At 40.6% G+C, this 18,914-nt stretch overlaps 1 protein-coding gene across 5 annotated transcripts in view; it reads left to right on the top strand.

Annotated features, from left to right (window-relative positions):
* fars2 (phenylalanyl-tRNA synthetase 2, mitochondrial) overlaps positions 1-18,914 on the top strand; it is a 277,814-nt gene that overhangs the window by 89,408 nt on the left and 169,492 nt on the right. For all 5 annotated transcript variants that reach the window (XM_079805981.1, XM_079805983.1, XM_079805980.1 and 2 more), the window contains exon 2: positions 18,575-18,914. This exon is cut by the window's right edge and continues 314 nt beyond it. In XM_079805981.1, coding sequence (XP_079662107.1) covers positions 18,593-18,914 — 322 coding nt within the window. In that variant the 5' untranslated portion in view covers positions 18,575-18,592. The remainder of the gene's footprint in view (positions 1-18,574) is intronic.

The following is an 18,914-nucleotide window of genomic DNA, read 5'->3' as shown; positions in this document are numbered from 1 at the left end:
TAAGATTAAGCGTAAAGTTAGGGACAGGTGTGGTGGTATGGGTCAGTTTAATGGTAGGCTTAGGGACAGGTGTGGTGGTATGGGTCAGTTTAATGGTAGGGTTAGGGTCAGGTGTGGTGGTATGAGTAAGTTTAAGGGTAAAGTTAGGGACAGGTGTGGTGGTATGGGTCAGTTTAAGGGTAAAGTTAGGGACAGGTGTGGTGGTATGAGTAAGTTTAAGGGTAAAGTTAGGGACAAGTGTGGTGGTATGGGTAAGTTTAAGGGTAGAGTTAGGGACAGGTGTGGTGGTATGAGTAAGTTTAAGGGTAAAGTTAGGGACAGGTGTGGTGGTATGGGTCAGTTTAAGGGTAAAGTTAGGGACAGGTGTGGTGGTATGGGTAATATTAAGGGTAGAGTTAGGGACAGGTGTGGTGGTATGGGTCAGTTTAATGGTAGGGTTAGGGACAGGTGTGGTGGTATGGGTCAGTTTAATGGTAGGGTTTGGGACAGGTGTGGTGTGGTGGGTCAGTTTAAGGGTAAAGTTAGGGACAGGTGTGGTGGGATGGGTAAGATTAAGCGTAAAGTTAGGGACAGGTGTGGTGGTTACGGGTAAGATTAAGGGTAAAGTTAGGGACAGGTGTGGTGGTATGGGTAAGTTTAATGGTAGTGTTAGGGACAGGTGTGGTGGGATGGGTAAGATTAAGCGTAAAGTTAGGGACAGGTGTGGTGGTATGGGTCAGTTTAATGGTAGGGTTAGGGACAGGTGTGGTGGGATGGGTAAGATTAAGCGTAAAGTTAGGGACAGGTGTGGTGGTATGGGTCAGTTTAATGGTAGGGTTAGGGACAGGTGTGGTGGTATGGGTCAGTTTAATGGTAGTGTTAGGGACAGGTGTGGTGTGGTGGGTCAGTTTAAGGGTAAAGTTAGGGACAGGTGTGGTGGTATGGGTAAGATTAAGCGTAAAGTTAGGGACAGGTGTGGTGGTATGGGTAAGTTTAAGGGTAAAGTTAGGGACAGGTGTGGTGGTATGGGTAAGTTTAAGGGTAAAGTTAGGGACAGGTGTGGTGGTATGGGTCAGTTTAATGGTATGGTTTCGGACAGGTGTGGTGTGGTGGGTCAGTTTAAGGGTAAAGTTAGAGACAGGTGTGGTGGTATGGGTAAGTTTAAGGGTAAAGTTAGGGACAGGTGTGGTGGTATGAGTAAGTTTAAGGGTAAAGTTAGGGACAGGTGTGGTGGTATGGGTAAGTTTAAGGGTAAAGTTAGGGACAGGTGTGGTGGTATGAGTAAGTTTAAGGGTAAAGTTAGGGACAGGTGTGGTGGTATGAGTAAGTTTAAGGGTAAAGTTAGGGACAGGTGTGGTGGTATGGGTAAGTTTAAGGGTAAAGTTAGGGACAGGTGTGGTGGTATGAGTAAGTTTAAGGGTAAAGTTAGGGACAGGTGTGGTGGGATGGGTCAGTTTAAGGGTAAAGTTAGGGACAGGTGTGGTGGTATGAGTAAGTTTAAGGGTAAAGTTAGGGACAGGTGTGGTGGTATGGGTAAGTTTAAGGGTAAAGTTAGGGACAGGTGTGGTGGGATGGGTAAGTTTAAGGGTAGGGTTAGGGACAGGTGTGGTGGTATGGGTAAGTTTAAGGGTAAAGTTAGGGACAGGTGTGGTGGGATGGGTAAGTTTAAGGGTAAAGTTAGGGACAGGTGTGGTGGGATGGGTAAGTTTAAGGGTAGGGTTAAAATATATTATAGGGATAAGAGTTGTTTGTTTTGTTTGTATAAATGTGTTATAATGGTGGAGGAGAGTTTTTTTGGTTTTGTTTTGTTTTGTAAAAAAAAAGTGTTAGTGGTGGAGGAGTTTTTTTTGTTGTTGTTTGGTTTGGTTTGGTATTAAAGAGTTATAGTGGTGGAGGAGATTTTTGTTTTGTTTTGTAAAAAATTATAATGGGGAGAAGAGTTTCTTGTTTTGTTTGGTTTAGTATAAAATAGTTGTAGTAGAAGAGTGTTTTGTATAAAAGAGCTTAGAAAGAAATGCCTCTGTGACCGGGAATCTCTGGTGAGTAGCTGCAAGCCTAGGTGGTAAAAAGACATATTGAGGAGCATTCTGCGTCTACTAGTACCATTGTGTGTAGCTCTGTCTAGCTGTTTTTGTCTCTACGCCCCTTTACTCCGGCTTGATTGTTAGCAAAACAGTGACATCATCTGAGCACTGCAGCTGAGCAGTTTCATTTCATTCAGTGAGTCTACTGAACTATAGCAAAACATTCAGAAATCCATTCAGCATTAGGGATATATGTCCATATTTCCTTTTAATTTCCATCCCAGTATGTCCAACATGTTTAGTTTAAGGTAATATTTTTAATTTTGGTGCATATGCACGTACACTATATTGCCAAAAGTATTGGGACGCCCCTCCAAATCATTGAATTCAGATGTTCAATCACTTCCATGGCAACAGGTGTATAAAATCAAGCACTAGGCGTGCAGACGCTTCTACAAACATTTGTGAAAGAATGGGTCGCTCTCAGGAGCTCAGAGAACTCAAGCGTGGTACCGTAATAGACTAGTGGAGACATGTTCTCTGGACTGACACGCTTTTCTGTCTGGGTTTGGTGGTTGCCAGGAGGACGGTACTTGCCTGACTGCATTGTGTCAAGTGTAAAGTTTGGTGGAGGGGGATTATGGTGCGGGATTGTTTTTCAGGGGTTGGGCTTGGCCCTTTAGTTCCAGTGAAAGGAACTCTTAATGCTTCAGCATACCAAGACATTTTGGACAATTTCATGCTCCCAACTTTGTGGGAACAGTTTGGGGACGGCCCCTGTCCCAACATGTCCATAAAGACATGGATGAGCGAGTTTGGTGTGGAGGAACTTGACTGGCCTGCACAGAGTCCTGACCTCAACCTGATAGAACAGCTTTGGGATGAATTAGAGCGGAGACTGAGAGCCAGGCCTTCTCATCCAACATCAGTGCCTGACCTCACACATGCACTTCTAGAAGAACAGTCAGAAATTCCCATAAACACAATCCTAAACCTTGTGGAAAGCTGTTATAGCTGCAAAGGGTGGGCCAACTCCATATTAATCCCTACGGATTAAGAAGGGGATTTCATTAAAGTTCATGTGCATGTAAAGGCAGGCGTCCCAAAACTTTTGGCAATATAGTGCATTTCAAGTTCACCAGAGGAACCATAAACTCATCAAACTGGAGTATGACAAAGTTCTCCAGTTCTCGACTTTGCAGCAAAGTTGAAACTTTCGAGAAAAGTCTTTCAGATGAGGAGGGTACAGTAAATATTGTATATCTTGCTGCATGCATGCTGGGTTGTCGCAGGTGGATGAATGACCTTTGACTCTTCAGCACACACTGAGCAGCAGATGTGACCAGATAGAAGAACATGAGACTGACTTCATTAACCTCTGTGCCCGCTCTAATTAATACAGACGTTTGTCTTCTGTGATAAAACACCCTTCCATCTTCTCACACGCCCGGACTGTTGCCGTAAGAGTTGAGGCTTGATGTCCAGGTTTCTCTGTCTAACCTCAATCTAAAATGTCCGGTAACTGAGAAGACAAATGCATCCACTACCCCCATTTATGGCCTTACTTTTGAAGTTCTAAAATCAAGTATTTTTTTGTTTTTGCGCAATGCCACATGATTCCAATTAGCCACCACAGTAAGATCTGTAATTATGTGAATACAAACAAACGCTTGATGGCGGCACTTTTGCCTTCTTCATCTTGGCAAAGAGCGGTGTGTGTGGGCTGACTCAGACAGGTTATTAGAGAGTTGTGCTTCTTTAGACACCCAACATTATCAGAGGATCAGGACAAATTCTGGATTTTATATAAATTATGATAATTCTCAGACCCCGGTCATCATTATCGTCTCTGCTCTAATAAAACCTGATTGCCCCGCAGCTGTTGTTGATACATTTGCATTTCACTGAGGCATTGCACAAACCCTGAAGTCACAAATGGAGGAATTTAGCTTTTAAAGCAAAACGGCAATAAAAAATAAAAGGTCAAAAACATGACCAGCAGTTATATAATGGGACCCAGTCAGCAGCGCTGTACCAACACCGGCTTTTATTAAGTCAATAATTGTCAAATATGACTGTTTTTGTGGATTCATGTGTATTTAACCAGTAGAGACAGCTGCTGAACATTTGTGTTGTATTATACATGTTACACATTTGACATTTGTCACGGGTGTGTGCAGGCAGGAAGACGAATACAGATGAGTCGAGTTCCAAAACGTAGTTTAATCAAATAATTTCAAGGCAGTCAACAGCACAACACATCTAAACACAACGGAGATCGGACAGAGACTGAAGGAACGGGAGGAACTTATGCTGCGTTCCAGTTTTGGGCGGATTATGGTTGCCATTTCTCCAAATTGGAAGCTTTCAAATCAATTCCCCACATGTACTGACAGAAGAGCCGAAACTCATTATTATGCAAATTTGTTATCAAATCATAGTAGTGGGTGTTTGCTTCCAATGCCCATAAAAAAACAAGCGTTCCAGGAGAGAGGCTCAAAATCAGAATCAGTAGAAAATAGACTATTATTATTCATTATGATTAGGGGTGTAATGCTGCGTTCACACCAAACGCGAATAGAGCGTCTGGCGCGAGTGATTTCAATGTTAAGTCAATGGAAAGGCGCGTTGACGCGCGTCTGGAGGTCCCGCGGCGCGGAAGGCGTGTTTCGTGCGGCGCGAAGGACGTGAATCCGCCTCATTCGCGCGAATGGCGCGAATTGGATGCGAATTGAGCGTCTTGCGCGATACGCGCGTTACACGCGAATGGTGCTTTTGTGCATTCACGCGTTTGAAGCGAATTCGCGTCTGACGCCCGAGTTGAAAAATTGGAACTTTGCCGTCAATTTGCGCCGCGTTAACCAATCAGGAGCCTGCTTGCTGCTATCACGTGGTAAAGTGACGTGTATGAGAAACCCTGCATAAATTAAAAATAGGTCTATTGTGTCACAAAATGTAGTTTTAAGACTTTTTCAGGTGGGAATGTAGTTGTTTAAAGCTCAAATCTGTGGTTTATTTATAAAGAGAGCGCCTATTTAAAAAAAATAATCTTGTGTTTTTGGAGTTGTGAGATCCAGGCGATCACCGGGCAATCACTGCTCATTAACCCCAGCGAAGGCAGCCTTTCCTCGGCCAGTCCTTCTGGCGTCTGCCGCTGGCTCTGATGTCCTGTAGTGGTTCGTTTTGTGTAGATCTAACGGCCGAGCTTTGCTCTCATGAATCTATAATTTGTTGTCTGCCAAATAGTTTTGACTGAGGGTAAAGAGAAGTTTCATAACTTTATATTTTAAGGATATTTAAACATACATGCAGTGAAGATAATGTAGGAGTTGCCTGGACCACATAATGCTTAATATATATTTTTAATGAAAATGAAAAGCGGCAGAGTGGTGTTTTATGACATATTTCTCCTGGAGTGCCTCTGCGGACACGCGAATGCATTCAAAATGTTCGCGCGTGAAACTAGTCGCGGTAGACGCGATTTTGACGCTCAATTCGCGTTTGGTGTGAACGCAGCATAACGGTACACGTATTCGTACCCAACCGTTTCGGTACAGGGCTCTCGGTTCGGTGAGCGTGTGTACCGAACAGTTATGAATGCAATCTTTAACAGTTAACAGTCAGCTTGTTTAAAGCGCGGAACACACTTCAATCCTTGTTCCCACATGAACATACTTAGTATTCAGTCGGTTTTATCTCGAAATTCAAACGAGAAATGCAGTTTTGACGCTCTTTAATGTGACGTGACTGATAGACGCGTATCAGTTCAACTAACTGCGCGAGTGAACGGGATCATCTCTTCCTGATCGCGTTCACTCGCGCGCTGCCGCTTGAGAAAGAATACTTATAAATTAATATCTTAAGGTATGTTGAGGATACATTACAACTTACTGAAACGTATCATGTTGTGTAATCGCTCCATCTGTGTTTCAATCGCGGAAAGACAATAAAACAGCTTGTAAACAATGTCGTGTAGAATCACGTTTACCTCAGAAGTCATTCAGTGTCCACAGCTGTTAGTTCACTAGAGAGATTAACTCTTTCACTGAATACATGCACTATATTAGCCTATATATTCATTATATTAGCCTATATATATTCATTATATACTACTTAGCCTGTTAGTTATGTCTTGTTTATTTAATATATGTTTAAATAAACCTGTCATGAAAATTACAGCCACTAAATGATTGTATTTCAACAACAAATTGGAGAATAAATAATAATACTTAGATTTAGAAGTTAATGCAAAAACTGCCTTATGTGAAGCTTATGAGTGTTGATTATTATATCTAAAAATAAAAAGCAAGTGAATTTAGGCTAATAGTTTGGGCTCTGTTGTTGTCTTTAATAGCAATATGTAAGTAAGGGCTCCCTATATCGTTTACAGCATTATCTTTAAGAAACTTTTAGTTATAACTGAATTAATTTAAGGACAGACACAATTTTTTTTCATTAAACCGAACCGAATGATCCGTACCGAACCGTGACTTCAAAACCGAGGTACGTACCGAACCGTCAGTTTTGTGAACCGTTACACCCCTAATTATGATGTTTTTGAATGTAAAAACCATGTGAACGTAATAAGTTGACCTCAGACAACAGTATAACATTTTTTAAAAAGCCGGTTCATGATACCTTTAAAGGTTTAATTAATTTCCATCCTTGTCTTTTTCAGGTCTAAAACTCTTAAAACTCCCTATTATGTCCAGATTTGACTAAAATGTAAGTCTTAAATAAAAAAAGACAGTTGTTTTAGCTGTTTAGCCTATTTTAAAGCTGGTTTTGTCTTGTTTTAAATCACTTCCTCTATCTCGGGTGGGGAAGTTTGCTGAGGCCCTGGTGAGTCCCGCTGACCGGGTTGAGAATCACTGCTCTACGTGGTATTCACAACCTGTTCTGATTTTTTTATTGATTTCTTTTAAAACCTCATTCTACTACAGGGTATTTAATGAGAAACAATTGTGTCCATCAGAAATAAACGGCATTGTCGAAAGCAGCTGTTTAGTAACAGAATGGAGTCAGGAGGTTTGAGGAGAAATCTTGAAAGTTATTATAATTTGATTAAGGAAAAACTGGGTGTTTGTTTTCATGGATTAAAGGAACAGGCTCATTTTCCAGCTCCCCTAGAGTAAAACAGTTGAGTTTTACCATTTTCGAATCCATTCAGCCGATCTCTGGGTCTGGCGGTACCACTTTTAGCATAGCTTAGCATAGATTGCTCAAAAATGACCAAAGACTTTCGATATTTCGACATTGCGCCGCTGCAAAGTTCCTTGATTATTATGCAGGAATAAGAGTCTTTGGTCATTTTTGAGCGAGATGCTAACGGTCTAATCAGATTCAATGATCTATGCTAAGCTATGCTAAAAGTGCTACCGCCAGACATGGAGATCGGCTGAATGGATTCGAAAACGGTAAAACTTGACTGTTTAACTCTAGGGGAGCTGGAAAATGAGCCTATTTTCAAAAACATTGGAGTGTTCATTTAACACGACAGGAACTGATGAATTACTTTTCAAATGTGTATATTGTGATATCGACAAAAACAGTGAGAATATCATGTTATAAATCTTGTCTACCCCAAGTGCGGGATGTTTTTTTTCTTGAGGAATGTTCACGTATGTTGCTTGAATACATTTAGGAAGCATCTTCCATAATAGATGAGAGGTTATCTTTTGGGATATTAAACCCATAGAGTAGCATTGAGATTTATTTGTTGAAACCAAGCGGGCGGCACGGCGGTAGATTTGCGGTGTGGTCTGGCAGCTTTGGCCGGGTGAGTGTGCTGGGAAGAGACTTGATATAAGAGCATGGGTGAGCCATCTAATATTCTCCACTTAATAGTGAGAAGGGATTTAGAAAACAAATGTATTTAAGAAGCCTTTTTATACCCCTTTACAAAGTCTTGATTTTGTTTTTGCGCTCTAAAACAGGTTTTCATGTTTGAATGTTGATTATTTCCCCCATATTGTCCATTGTTGCAGCTCCTCTGTTCTCAGTCTGTCAGTAATGCTCAGTTTTACCAGATTTCCAGGCCAAAAGCTCACCAAAACCCGCTCACTCCAAGAAAAAAGCGCTCAACTTTAACTGCCCAAATAATGTGATAATTTTATTGCCATACCAATCAAGGTTGATACCATTTTTATCTCCTTAAAACATAATGCTGATGTAAAAACTACCTATTTCCGAGGAAAACGGGTCAAATATGAATCAAATGTCCAGGTAGAAACTGTAAAAAAAGGCAATCCACGTGCATCATTTCAATGAAAACAGTAAGAATAAGCCAATTTAAGTGCAAAAAGTGCCCAATATAAGAGATCGGAAAAAGCAACGTAATTAACCCTTGTGTATTGTTCAAATTCACTACCCTTTCGTTATGTTCAGGATGAAAACATCCACTAAATTAAACTGCTGTAACAATGTATCAGATAAATATTTTTTTCAACTTTTTTTTTGCATAAATCTGTTAATCAACCTCAGTCCTGATCAAAACTACTAAATGTTTGAAAAAAATCCAGGATTTATACTTAAGGAAAATGACTTATTTTCAATATAAAAAGTGATTGTAAATTTTTTCTCCCTCATTTATATGCTGTTATAAATACTCCGTATAAAACCAGAAACTAAGCTTTTTTTAAGCACAGTCCTTTCTAAAGGGTTAATGGTGCCACCTGGTGATCAACAGTAAAAAATACAAATTTTACCTCTTCCCAACAGGGAAAACCACCAACAATCAGAATGCATGATTATATGGTGTCATGGATTTGCAATAAAAAAATGTGGTTATAATGGAAGTCAATGGGGCAAAAACAGCCACGAACCGTAAATGAGGGAGAACATTTTTTAAAAATCTGATGCTGCACTAAAAATAACACTGCATCAAAACTAATGGTGTTACTAATCTTTCACATGTCCAAGACTTTGATTTAAAAGGTAAAAAAAATATCCAGTCCACAATCACTTTTTATATTGAAAATAAGTCATTTTGGGTGTTTTTCCCCCAAATCAGTTTCGAATCAGTTTTTGAAAATCATTGGCAATTAAAGAGTAAAAAAAAAAAACATTTAGTAGTTTTGATCAGAACTGAGGTTGAATAATAGATTTATGCAACAACAAAAAAAGGATAAAATATGTATCTGATACATTTTTACAGCAGTTTAATTTAGTGGATGTTTTCATCCCGAACATAACAAAAGGGTAGTGAATTTGCCCACAGTGTACTGTTGAGTTTTTGAAAATTTCCAAAGCATTAACCCCAAATATGTGTCCAAATAAGATTTGTCACCAAAAATCATTCCATTTGCTGAAACACAGAGAAAGTTGTGGCCAAATTAAGACTCAACAGCACCCCATAGTGGACGAAAACGTCCCCAACATCACATAAGGGTTAACTTGCATTTCAAACGCGTTTATGCACACACCACTGCTAAAATGTGTCATTCATTGATACTCTACGATAATCCGCCAACAAAAAATATAACATTGCACTTACCTTTGTGTTGCGCTTTGCTTTGACAAAGCTACAGTAACGTTACGTCTTTGGTGAAGTACATAGAACACACACTTAGCACAGTCAAAACGGATTAATTGTTGATTCAAACCTCTTTCAGCAGCTGTCGGGGTTGCTAGTTGCAGATGTCTTGAGTGTGTGTGTATGACGATGGACAGGAGTCATGGTTATATGTATAAAGAGTCTTCGAGTCACAGGTGTAATCCACGTTTGAGAGTTGGATCGCTCTCCCACTCTTTACTGTAGATACAAATTAGACTATACAATTTAGATTTTTGAAAACCAATGTACTGACCCCAAACCAGTCCAAATTTTGTCAACCCGCCCAAACCCATTTTTACCCGCACAATCAAATAAAAAAACTGGGTGAAAACCCCTCTATGAAGCCCCTCCTGTGCTCTGATTGGTCGACTGGAGCAGTGTGTTGTGATTTAGTCGAGCGTTTCCAGCGTGTTTGGGAAATGTCCCAATAACCTTGAGTTTCAACACACTACTAACTAACTCAACCAGGCCCCGCCCCTTTATTTTGTGTATTTAAATAAGGAATATTGTTGAGGTGTTGGTTCCCGGAAGAAAACTCAAGACTACAATAGAGGCGTTTCAGGGAGTTCAGAATCACTGACGCTGATATAGAGAAGAACTCCCTTTAGACGGACTTTGTCCTTTGTAACCTGCATTTGCAGACCTGGTGTTTTCATCTGTGCACTCACCGAATCCTGGTGTGTGTAAAGGGATGTCTTAACTGGAGCAGCATCTTGAACGCTGCTCTACTGCAATGACACTGCAGTGCAACACACTCTCTTTGTACTTGCGACTTCTCATAACACTCTTAGTCCTGACAGTATGCATGTGTTCCTGAGAGTCTCAGAGCGACAATGCCTCTGTTTTGTGCCGCTCGCTGGATCGAGAGAGTGATGAGATGAGAGGAAAAAATGAGTCTGTCCTTTCTTTCAGCCTCATAAAATATTGCTTGGTCAAAACAAATATGAAGAAACGTTAGTGTGGGATAAATACAGCCCCGTGTCCTCAGAACATCCGGCACCTGAGTTAAACCTGCAGACGCTAAATGCTTTCAGAGAGAGAAAGAGAGAGGGATGGGGAGAACGAATGAGAGGAGAGGATGAACGTATATGACTTAATAGAGAGGTCGAACGAGGAAAGGACAAGAAAAAGAAAGATGACGGCATGTTACAAAAACTTACAAATGGGGCAATTAGACTGGACAGTGGCAAAAGCTCCAAAAAGTATTTTTACCATTTTTCCATGTTCATGCCATTTTCCCTTGGGAAAAGCATATAAACGAACCAGTTACCGTAGAATACCATGGTAATACAGTGTTTTTTAGACGTGAAATAAGGAAATTGCACGGACATGCAATGTGCATTCCTCCATGACTTGCACATTTGATCAAAAATACAGAGAAAAACACAGTAATATTGTGAAATATTATTACAATTTACAATAATGGTTTTCTATTTTAATATAATTTAAAATATAATTTATTTCTCTAATGCAAAGCTGAATTTTCAGCATCGCTACTCCAGTCATCAGTGTCACATGATGCTTCAGAAATCATTCTCATATGAGGATTTATTACCAATTTTGAAAACAGTTGTGCTGCTTATTTTTTTTTTATAACCTGTGACACCTTTTTTCAGGATTCTTTGATTAATAAAAAGTTAAAAGGAACAACATTTATTTAAAATAGAAATAGGTTGTAACAATATATGCCTACCATACAAAAGTTTGGGGTCAGTATTTAGTTTGTTTTTTTTCTCTAAAGAAGTTAATACTTTATGTACTTTTAATGTGTTAAATTCTGGGATTTTTCAAGGCTGGAAACTTTCCATGGGAATTAATGGGAATAAACTGGGAATTTGCAGGTTATCCTATAACAGGGAACTTAAATGTAGTTGGTAAAAAATCCTGCAGAATTATTTCTATTTTGAATAAATGCTGTTCTTTTTAACTTTTAATTCATCAATGAATCCTGAAAAAAGTATCACAGGTTCCAAGCCAATATTAAGCAGCACAACTGTTTCCAACATTTGATAATGGAGTATCAAATCAGCATATTAGAATGATTTCTGAAGGATCACGTGACACTGAAATAGATAACACATGCATAACAATTGCTGCAATAAAATATATTTATTTTATATTTACTAAATTAGAATTAATTGGATAATATACTAATATGAAAAGAAAATGCTGCTTATGACCAAATAAAATGTTTATATTTATGTTTGTATATGATACAGTTTATATAAATGTCCAATTAATTCCCCTTTCCAAATTGGAATTTTTCAAAAATTCCCCAGATTAAGTTTCCAGAAATTTTCCAGACATGTTCCGCCCCTTTGCAACCCTACTTCCAAGAATACCATGGTACTGTTTTGTAAGTGAGTATATCCCTTACATAAAAGTACTGTGGTTGTAAAGTGAACTTATATTAGCAATATACCATAGTACTAAAATTCATGTATTCTTTACCATGATGCCATGTACAAAAAACATGGTAGTACCATGGTACATTTTGGTAAGTGATGCTAAGGTATTCTTTGACATTCTTCTTTGGGGAATCTTGGCAATGCCATTTATTTAGAAATGTACCGTGGGAATAGCGTGATTCTTTCTAGTTGAACCATGGTAAAGCCATGTTTTAGGATGTACCATGGTTAATTGCTTAAAACATGGTAATATCATGGTACTTTAATTGTGAATATATACAATGCAAATAGCATATGCAATTGTACTATGGTTTTCTTTGAATTGCTTGAAAGTACCGTGATATTACCTTGTTTTATTTTGACCATGTATACGCAATAGTTGTACCATGGTATTTTTTTTAAGTGCCTGGGATAGTATAGTATGTTGTAGCATTGTAAATATTATGGTGCATGACTATGGTAATCATCCAGTGCTTTATTGTAAGGGTACAAACAATAGAAAGGGGCCCGAGATTGTCAGGGACAGAGAAAACGAAACTAAATGAGCAAATCAAAGGGGTGCACTGAGGACGGGACCACCCTTAATTTAATTCCACTCCACTCCACATAAATCACATCCACAGTGTATTACGACACCCTGGAATGAGCGCGCTGTGTGATGGATATCAGACCCCGCTTTAATGTGTGGTGTGCTGGCAGCCAAGACAATGAGATGAGCGTCTGTTTCTCTGTCTCCGTTTGTGAGGGCTTGAGCTCTCACCTGCTATTTCCATCAGTGCTCTCTTGGGCCTCGCTTCCTATGTCACAAGTTAGAACAGGCACCGCACATCTCACGAGGGGTTTCTGAGGTTACGTCCCTTGTGCACAAGCTCATCTGACATCCCAGTAATGTAATCTAACTCTCTCACTGCTCGACAGAAGCCCAGCGAGCCTGAGAATATCCACTGCACTTACGACAGCGGTTATTACAGAGCCATCAAATGACTTCAGAGTTTGTAGTCGCTCTTTAAGAGTTCGTTCACCCAACTAACCCCAACTAACCTCAACTTTATAAACTAAGATCACTGACTTCCGGTAACGGGCAACGCAAGTCTAGTTCCAGCAGAAGACTAACCTCTGACCCGACGCATGACGCATTGATAAGTGGAGAACATAGAGCAAAACTAAATACCGGTCACAAATTAGTCTAAAATTAGATTTTTTAAAGAGAGATGTGGGAGGAGCTTGAGTTTGTTGTTTGAACCGCGAGAGGCGTCGACTCTCACCTGAGCTTATGCTACTCCTACATCCTACGTCGGGTCAGAGGTTACACTTCCACCGGATCTAGACTCAGTTGACTGCGCCAGTGACTGCAGTTTATAAAGTTATAAATATGGATATTTTTTCTTACAAAAACCTATCACTTTGCCACAGAAGGCCATTATTATCCCCAGGAGCCGTGTGGAGCACTTTTATAATGGATTGACACACTTTTTTGGTCTTCAAATTTTGGGCTGCCATTCACTCCCATTATAAAGCTTGGACATTTTTAAATATAACTCAATTGTAGTCGTCTGAAAGAAGAATGTCATATACACCAGAGATGGAAACTCGAGTCTGTGTCATGGACTCGAGTCGCACTTAAGTCGCAAAAAAAATGACTCAAGACTTGACTTGGACTTGAAGACTGAGACTTGTGGAAAAAATGCAAGCCTTTTGGCATGGCATTCCCGATTATGTTCTCTATTTACTACCCCACATGACAGCTCGAAACACCACCTTTTACTATACTAATATAGTCAAGCCTTACCTTACAAAACTTTGTAATTTAATTTGAAAAGCAATCAAGACTATTACCCAGCATTGCTTGAGATATACAGCAAACTATGGCAACTCAAATAGCTCAAAATGCACAGCACTTTTTTCCCTTTTTGTGGTGGTTCTAAATGGTATAATTTTGTACAAAGTTGGAAAGTAATAGTAATGATTTAAGTAGTATTTTGTGTGCTTTATCATGCCATTTTAAAGTAAAAGTAATCTGTTTTGATAGTTCAATACACTGTTGATTATAACAACTAGCTGAAAAATAAATATTGCTAAAAATAGAACAAAGACTTGACTTGACTTGGACCTCCAAGACTTGAAACTTGACTTGACTTCGACCTTAGAGACTTGAAACTTGACTTGACTTGGACCTCAGAGACTTGAAACTTGACTTGACTTGGACCTCAGAGACTTGAAACTTGACTTGACTTGGACCTCAGAGACTTGAAACTTGACTTGACTTGGACCTTAGAGACTTGAAACTTGACTTGACTTGGACCTTAGAGACTTGAGACTTGAAACCAAGTGACTTGACTTGGACCTCAAAGACTTGAAACTTGACTTGACTTGGACCTTAGAGACTTGAAACTTGACTTGACTTGGACCTCAAAGACTTGAAACTTGACTTGACTTGGACCTTAGAGACTTGAAACTTGACTTGACTTGGACCTCAGAGACTTGACTTGACTTGATTTGAACTTCAGAGACTTAAAACTTGACTTGACCTGGACCTCAGAGACTTGAAACTTGACTTGACTTGGACCTCAGAGACTTGACTTGAACTTCAGAGACTTGAAACTTGACTTGACTTGGACCTCAGAGACTTGAAACTTGACTTAAACCTCAGAGACTTTAGACTTGACTTGGACCTCAAAGACTTGAGACTTGACTTGACTTGGACCTCAGAGACTTTAGACTTGACTTGGACCTCAGAGACTTGAAACTTGACTTAAACCTCAGAGACTTTAGACTTGACTTGGACCTCAAAGACTTGAGACTTGACTTGATTTGGACCTCAGACTTGAAACTTGACTTGGATTTGGACCTCAAAGACTTGAGACTTGACTTGAACCTTGACTTAGGCCTCGACTTGGACCTTGACTTAGGCCTCAGAGACTTGAAACTTGACTTGGACCTCAAAGACTTGACTTGGACCTCAGAGACTTGAGACTTGACTTGGACTTGGACCTCAAAGACTTGAGACTTGACTTGGGCCTTGACTTAGGCCTCAGAGACTTGAAACTTGACTTGGACTTGGACCTCAAAGACTTGACTTGGGCCTCAGAGACTTGACTTGACTTGGACCTCAGAGACTTGACTTGACTTAACTTGGACCTCAGAGACTTGAGACTTGACTTGACTTGGACCTCAGAGACTTGAGACTTGACTTGGACTTGGACCTCAAAGACTTGAGACTTGACTTGGGCCTTGACTTAGGCCTCAGAGACTTGAGACTTGACTTGACTTGGACCTCAGAGACTTGAGACTTGACTTGGACTTGGACCTCAAAGACTTGAGACTTGACTTGGGCCTTGACTTAGGCCTCAGAGACTTGAAACTTGACTTGGACTTGGACCTCAAAGACTTGACTTGGACCTCAGAGACTTGAGACTTGACTTGGGCCTCAGAGACTTGACTTGACTTGGACCTCAGAGACTTGAGACTTGACTTGACTTGGACCTCAGAGACTTGAGACTTGACTTGACTTGGGCCTCGGAGACTTGAGACTTGACTTGACTTGGGCCTCGGAGACTTGAGACTTGACTTGACTTGGACCTCAGAGACTTGAAACTTGACTTGACTTGGACCTCAGAGACTTGAGACTTGAAACCAAGTGACTTGACTTGGACCTCAAAGACTTGAAACTTGACTTGACTTGGACCTTAGAGACTTGAAACTTGACTTGACTTGGACCTCAAAGACTTGAAACTTGACTTGACTTGGACCTTAGAGACTTGAAACTTGACTTGACTTGGACCTCAGAGACTTGACTTGACTTGATTTGAACTTCAGAGACTTAAAACTTGACTTGACCTGGACCTCAGAGACTTGAAACTTGACTTGACTTGGACCTCAGAGACTTGACTTGAACTTCAGAGACTTGAAACTTGACTTGACTTGGACCTCAGAGACTTGAAACTTGACTTAAACCTCAGAGACTTTAGACTTGACTTGGACCTCAAAGACTTGAGACTTGACTTGACTTGGACCTCAGAGACTTTAGACTTGACTTGGACCTCAGAGACTTGAAACTTGACTTAAACCTCAGAGACTTTAGACTTGACTTGGACCTCAAAGACTTGAGACTTGACTTGATTTGGACCTCAGACTTGAAACTTGACTTGGATTTGGACCTCAAAGACTTGAGACTTGACTTGAACCTTGACTTAGGCCTCGACTTGGACCTTGACTTAGGCCTCAGAGACTTGAAACTTGACTTGGACCTCAAAGACTTGACTTGGACCTCAGAGACTTGAGACTTGACTTGGACTTGGACCTCAAAGACTTGAGACTTGACTTGGGCCTTGACTTAGGCCTCAGAGACTTGAAACTTGACTTGGACTTGGACCTCAAAGACTTGACTTGGGCCTCAGAGACTTGACTTGACTTGGACCTCAGAGACTTGACTTGACTTAACTTGGACCTCAGAGACTTGAGACTTGACTTGACTTGGACCTCAGAGACTTGAGACTTGACTTGGACTTGGACCTCAAAGACTTGAGACTTGACTTGGGCCTTGACTTAGGCCTCAGAGACTTGAGACTTGACTTGACTTGGACCTCAGAGACTTGAGACTTGACTTGGACTTGGACCTCAAAGACTTGAGACTTGACTTGGGCCTTGACTTAGGCCTCAGAGACTTGAAACTTGACTTGGACTTGGACCTCAAAGACTTGACTTGGACCTCAGAGACTTGAGACTTGACTTGGGCCTCAGAGACTTGACTTGACTTGGACCTCAGAGACTTGAGACTTGACTTGACTTGGACCTCAGAGACTTGAGACTTGACTTGACTTGGGCCTCGGAGACTTGAGACTTGACTTGACTTGGACCTCAGAGACTTGAAACTTGACTTGACTTGGACCTCAGAGACTTGAGACTTGACATGACTTGGACCTCAGAGACTTGAAACTTGACTTGACTTGGACCTCAGAGACTTGACTTGACTTGAACTTCAGAGACTTAAAACTTGACTTGACCTGGACCTCAGAGACTTGAAACTTGACTTGACTTGGACCTCAGAGACTTGACTTGAACTTCAGAGACTTGCAACTTGACTTGACTTGGACCTCAGACACTTGAAACTTGACTTAAACCCCAGAGACTTTAGACTTGACTTGACTTGGACCTCAGAGACTTTAGACTTGACTTGACTTTGAACTCAAATACTTGAAACTTGACTTAGACTTGGATCTCAAAGACTTGACTTGGACCGCAGGGACTTGTGAACATGTCTGATATATGCAAACTTCATATTTGGGTGAACTATCCCTTTAAATCTACAAAAAAATTTAAAACATCAATTATTAGATCAAATTAGGCCAGAGTTATCTTATTAGTAGGGGTGTGACGAGACACTTATCTCAGAGACGAGACACAAGATTGGGTTCACGAGAATGAGACGAGAAGATTTTTACATAGTATTGTTAAGAAATCCTCAATGATGAAATACATGACTAGAAAAATTGTTTGCAGGTGTGAATTATCATGTGCAGTAAAAGACAACAACACTCAAGCACTGTAAAGGTTTTGCCAAAAACTCAACTGACTGGCTTCTCTCCTGTATGATTGTCTTTTCAGACCTTAGAACTGAACATGAGCTTCTTTTGACCTCCTAATTTAACTCCTTCCCACAAATTGATCATAGATATTAAGTGCAAACAATAACCTTAATACCATAATATAAAAAGTGCAAACAGAGACCACATTTTTCTAAGAGAGGGTTACAATGAGATAGCTTTTATATTGGGAGATATTTGCGTGCCTCAGGGAGCCGCTTTCAAACAGCGGTAACGTATTGAAATCGCGTTTGAATGCGCGCTCCATTTTACTTTCAATTTCTCGATCGTGCGTTCTCTGTGAATAGGGAGCGTTGGTGCTGAACGCGTTTTTTAAAATATAAGTCTGACGCTTCTGCTACGCAACGAATCCTCCGCCACGGTCCAGTCCATTAACATGTAACACACACTCGCAACACACACTCAATGCGAGTGCTTCACTAACACGTAACACACACTCATAGCACTGGCTCAATGTCTTCTCGTCACGTGATCAACTACAACTCGAACAGCTCGTGTTGGATGAGCTGAAGCGACTGTTATCCACCTGAATTAAATTGTTTTTATTTCTATAAAAAGCTCAACTAGAGTGAAGGCGTAATGTAAACGTAGTGTTGACATATTCTATCCTAACTTCACCCTCACACTCCGTCATGACCAGGTCATGACAATATGACACGAGACAGCTTTTCACCTCGACGAGAAATCTCGTCAGTTTACACAAGATCTCGTCACACCCCTCCTTATTAGCTTAGCTTATCTTGAAAAGTGGATGGTTTGGAAAGTGCTCCGGCAAGTTTTTGTGTCATCTAATAGTTTAGAGGCAAATAAAATCAAAGGAGCCTTTTACCCCCTGGAGCCTTTAGCCCCGTTGTACCCATACACAATTCAAAACCTTAATGGTACTAAAACAACACTGAGTTGACCATCCTTTCCCAGCCCTTTAGCAAAACTGATGATTCAGTTAGAAACAGGAAGAGGGATAAATCCTTCACAGAACTAAAATATTTCTCTATTTTCTTACAGACTCATGGACCAGCTACTATGAGGTTATTCAGTAGATCGCAGACTCTCCTCCCTCTCCTCAAACACATTGTCCGTCACTGTCCTGCCGACTGCCAGTGGACCAGTGCCCTCGCCCCGTCCCCCAAACTCCACCCCTTCAGGGGGCTGTCGACGGATGGCTCCGCTCCTCAGCCACGGATAAGTGAAAACTCGGTAGAAGTTTTCAGCCATGTCTACCCACGAGATGACATGACCAATGTGACAGCTAAAATCTTGTCCAAAGTTGGCTGCCAGCTTCACAACCGGCCGCACCACCCCTTGTGGCTTATTAAAGAACGCATCAAAGACCATTTCTACCGCT

This window comes from Gobio gobio (genome assembly GCF_949357685.1).
Source record: "Gobio gobio genome assembly, chromosome: 23".
Classification (NCBI taxonomy): domain Eukaryota; kingdom Metazoa; phylum Chordata; class Actinopteri; order Cypriniformes; family Gobionidae; genus Gobio; species Gobio gobio.
Note: the sequence above shows the minus strand (reverse complement) of the source record. Positions and strands in the feature narration are given on the sequence as shown.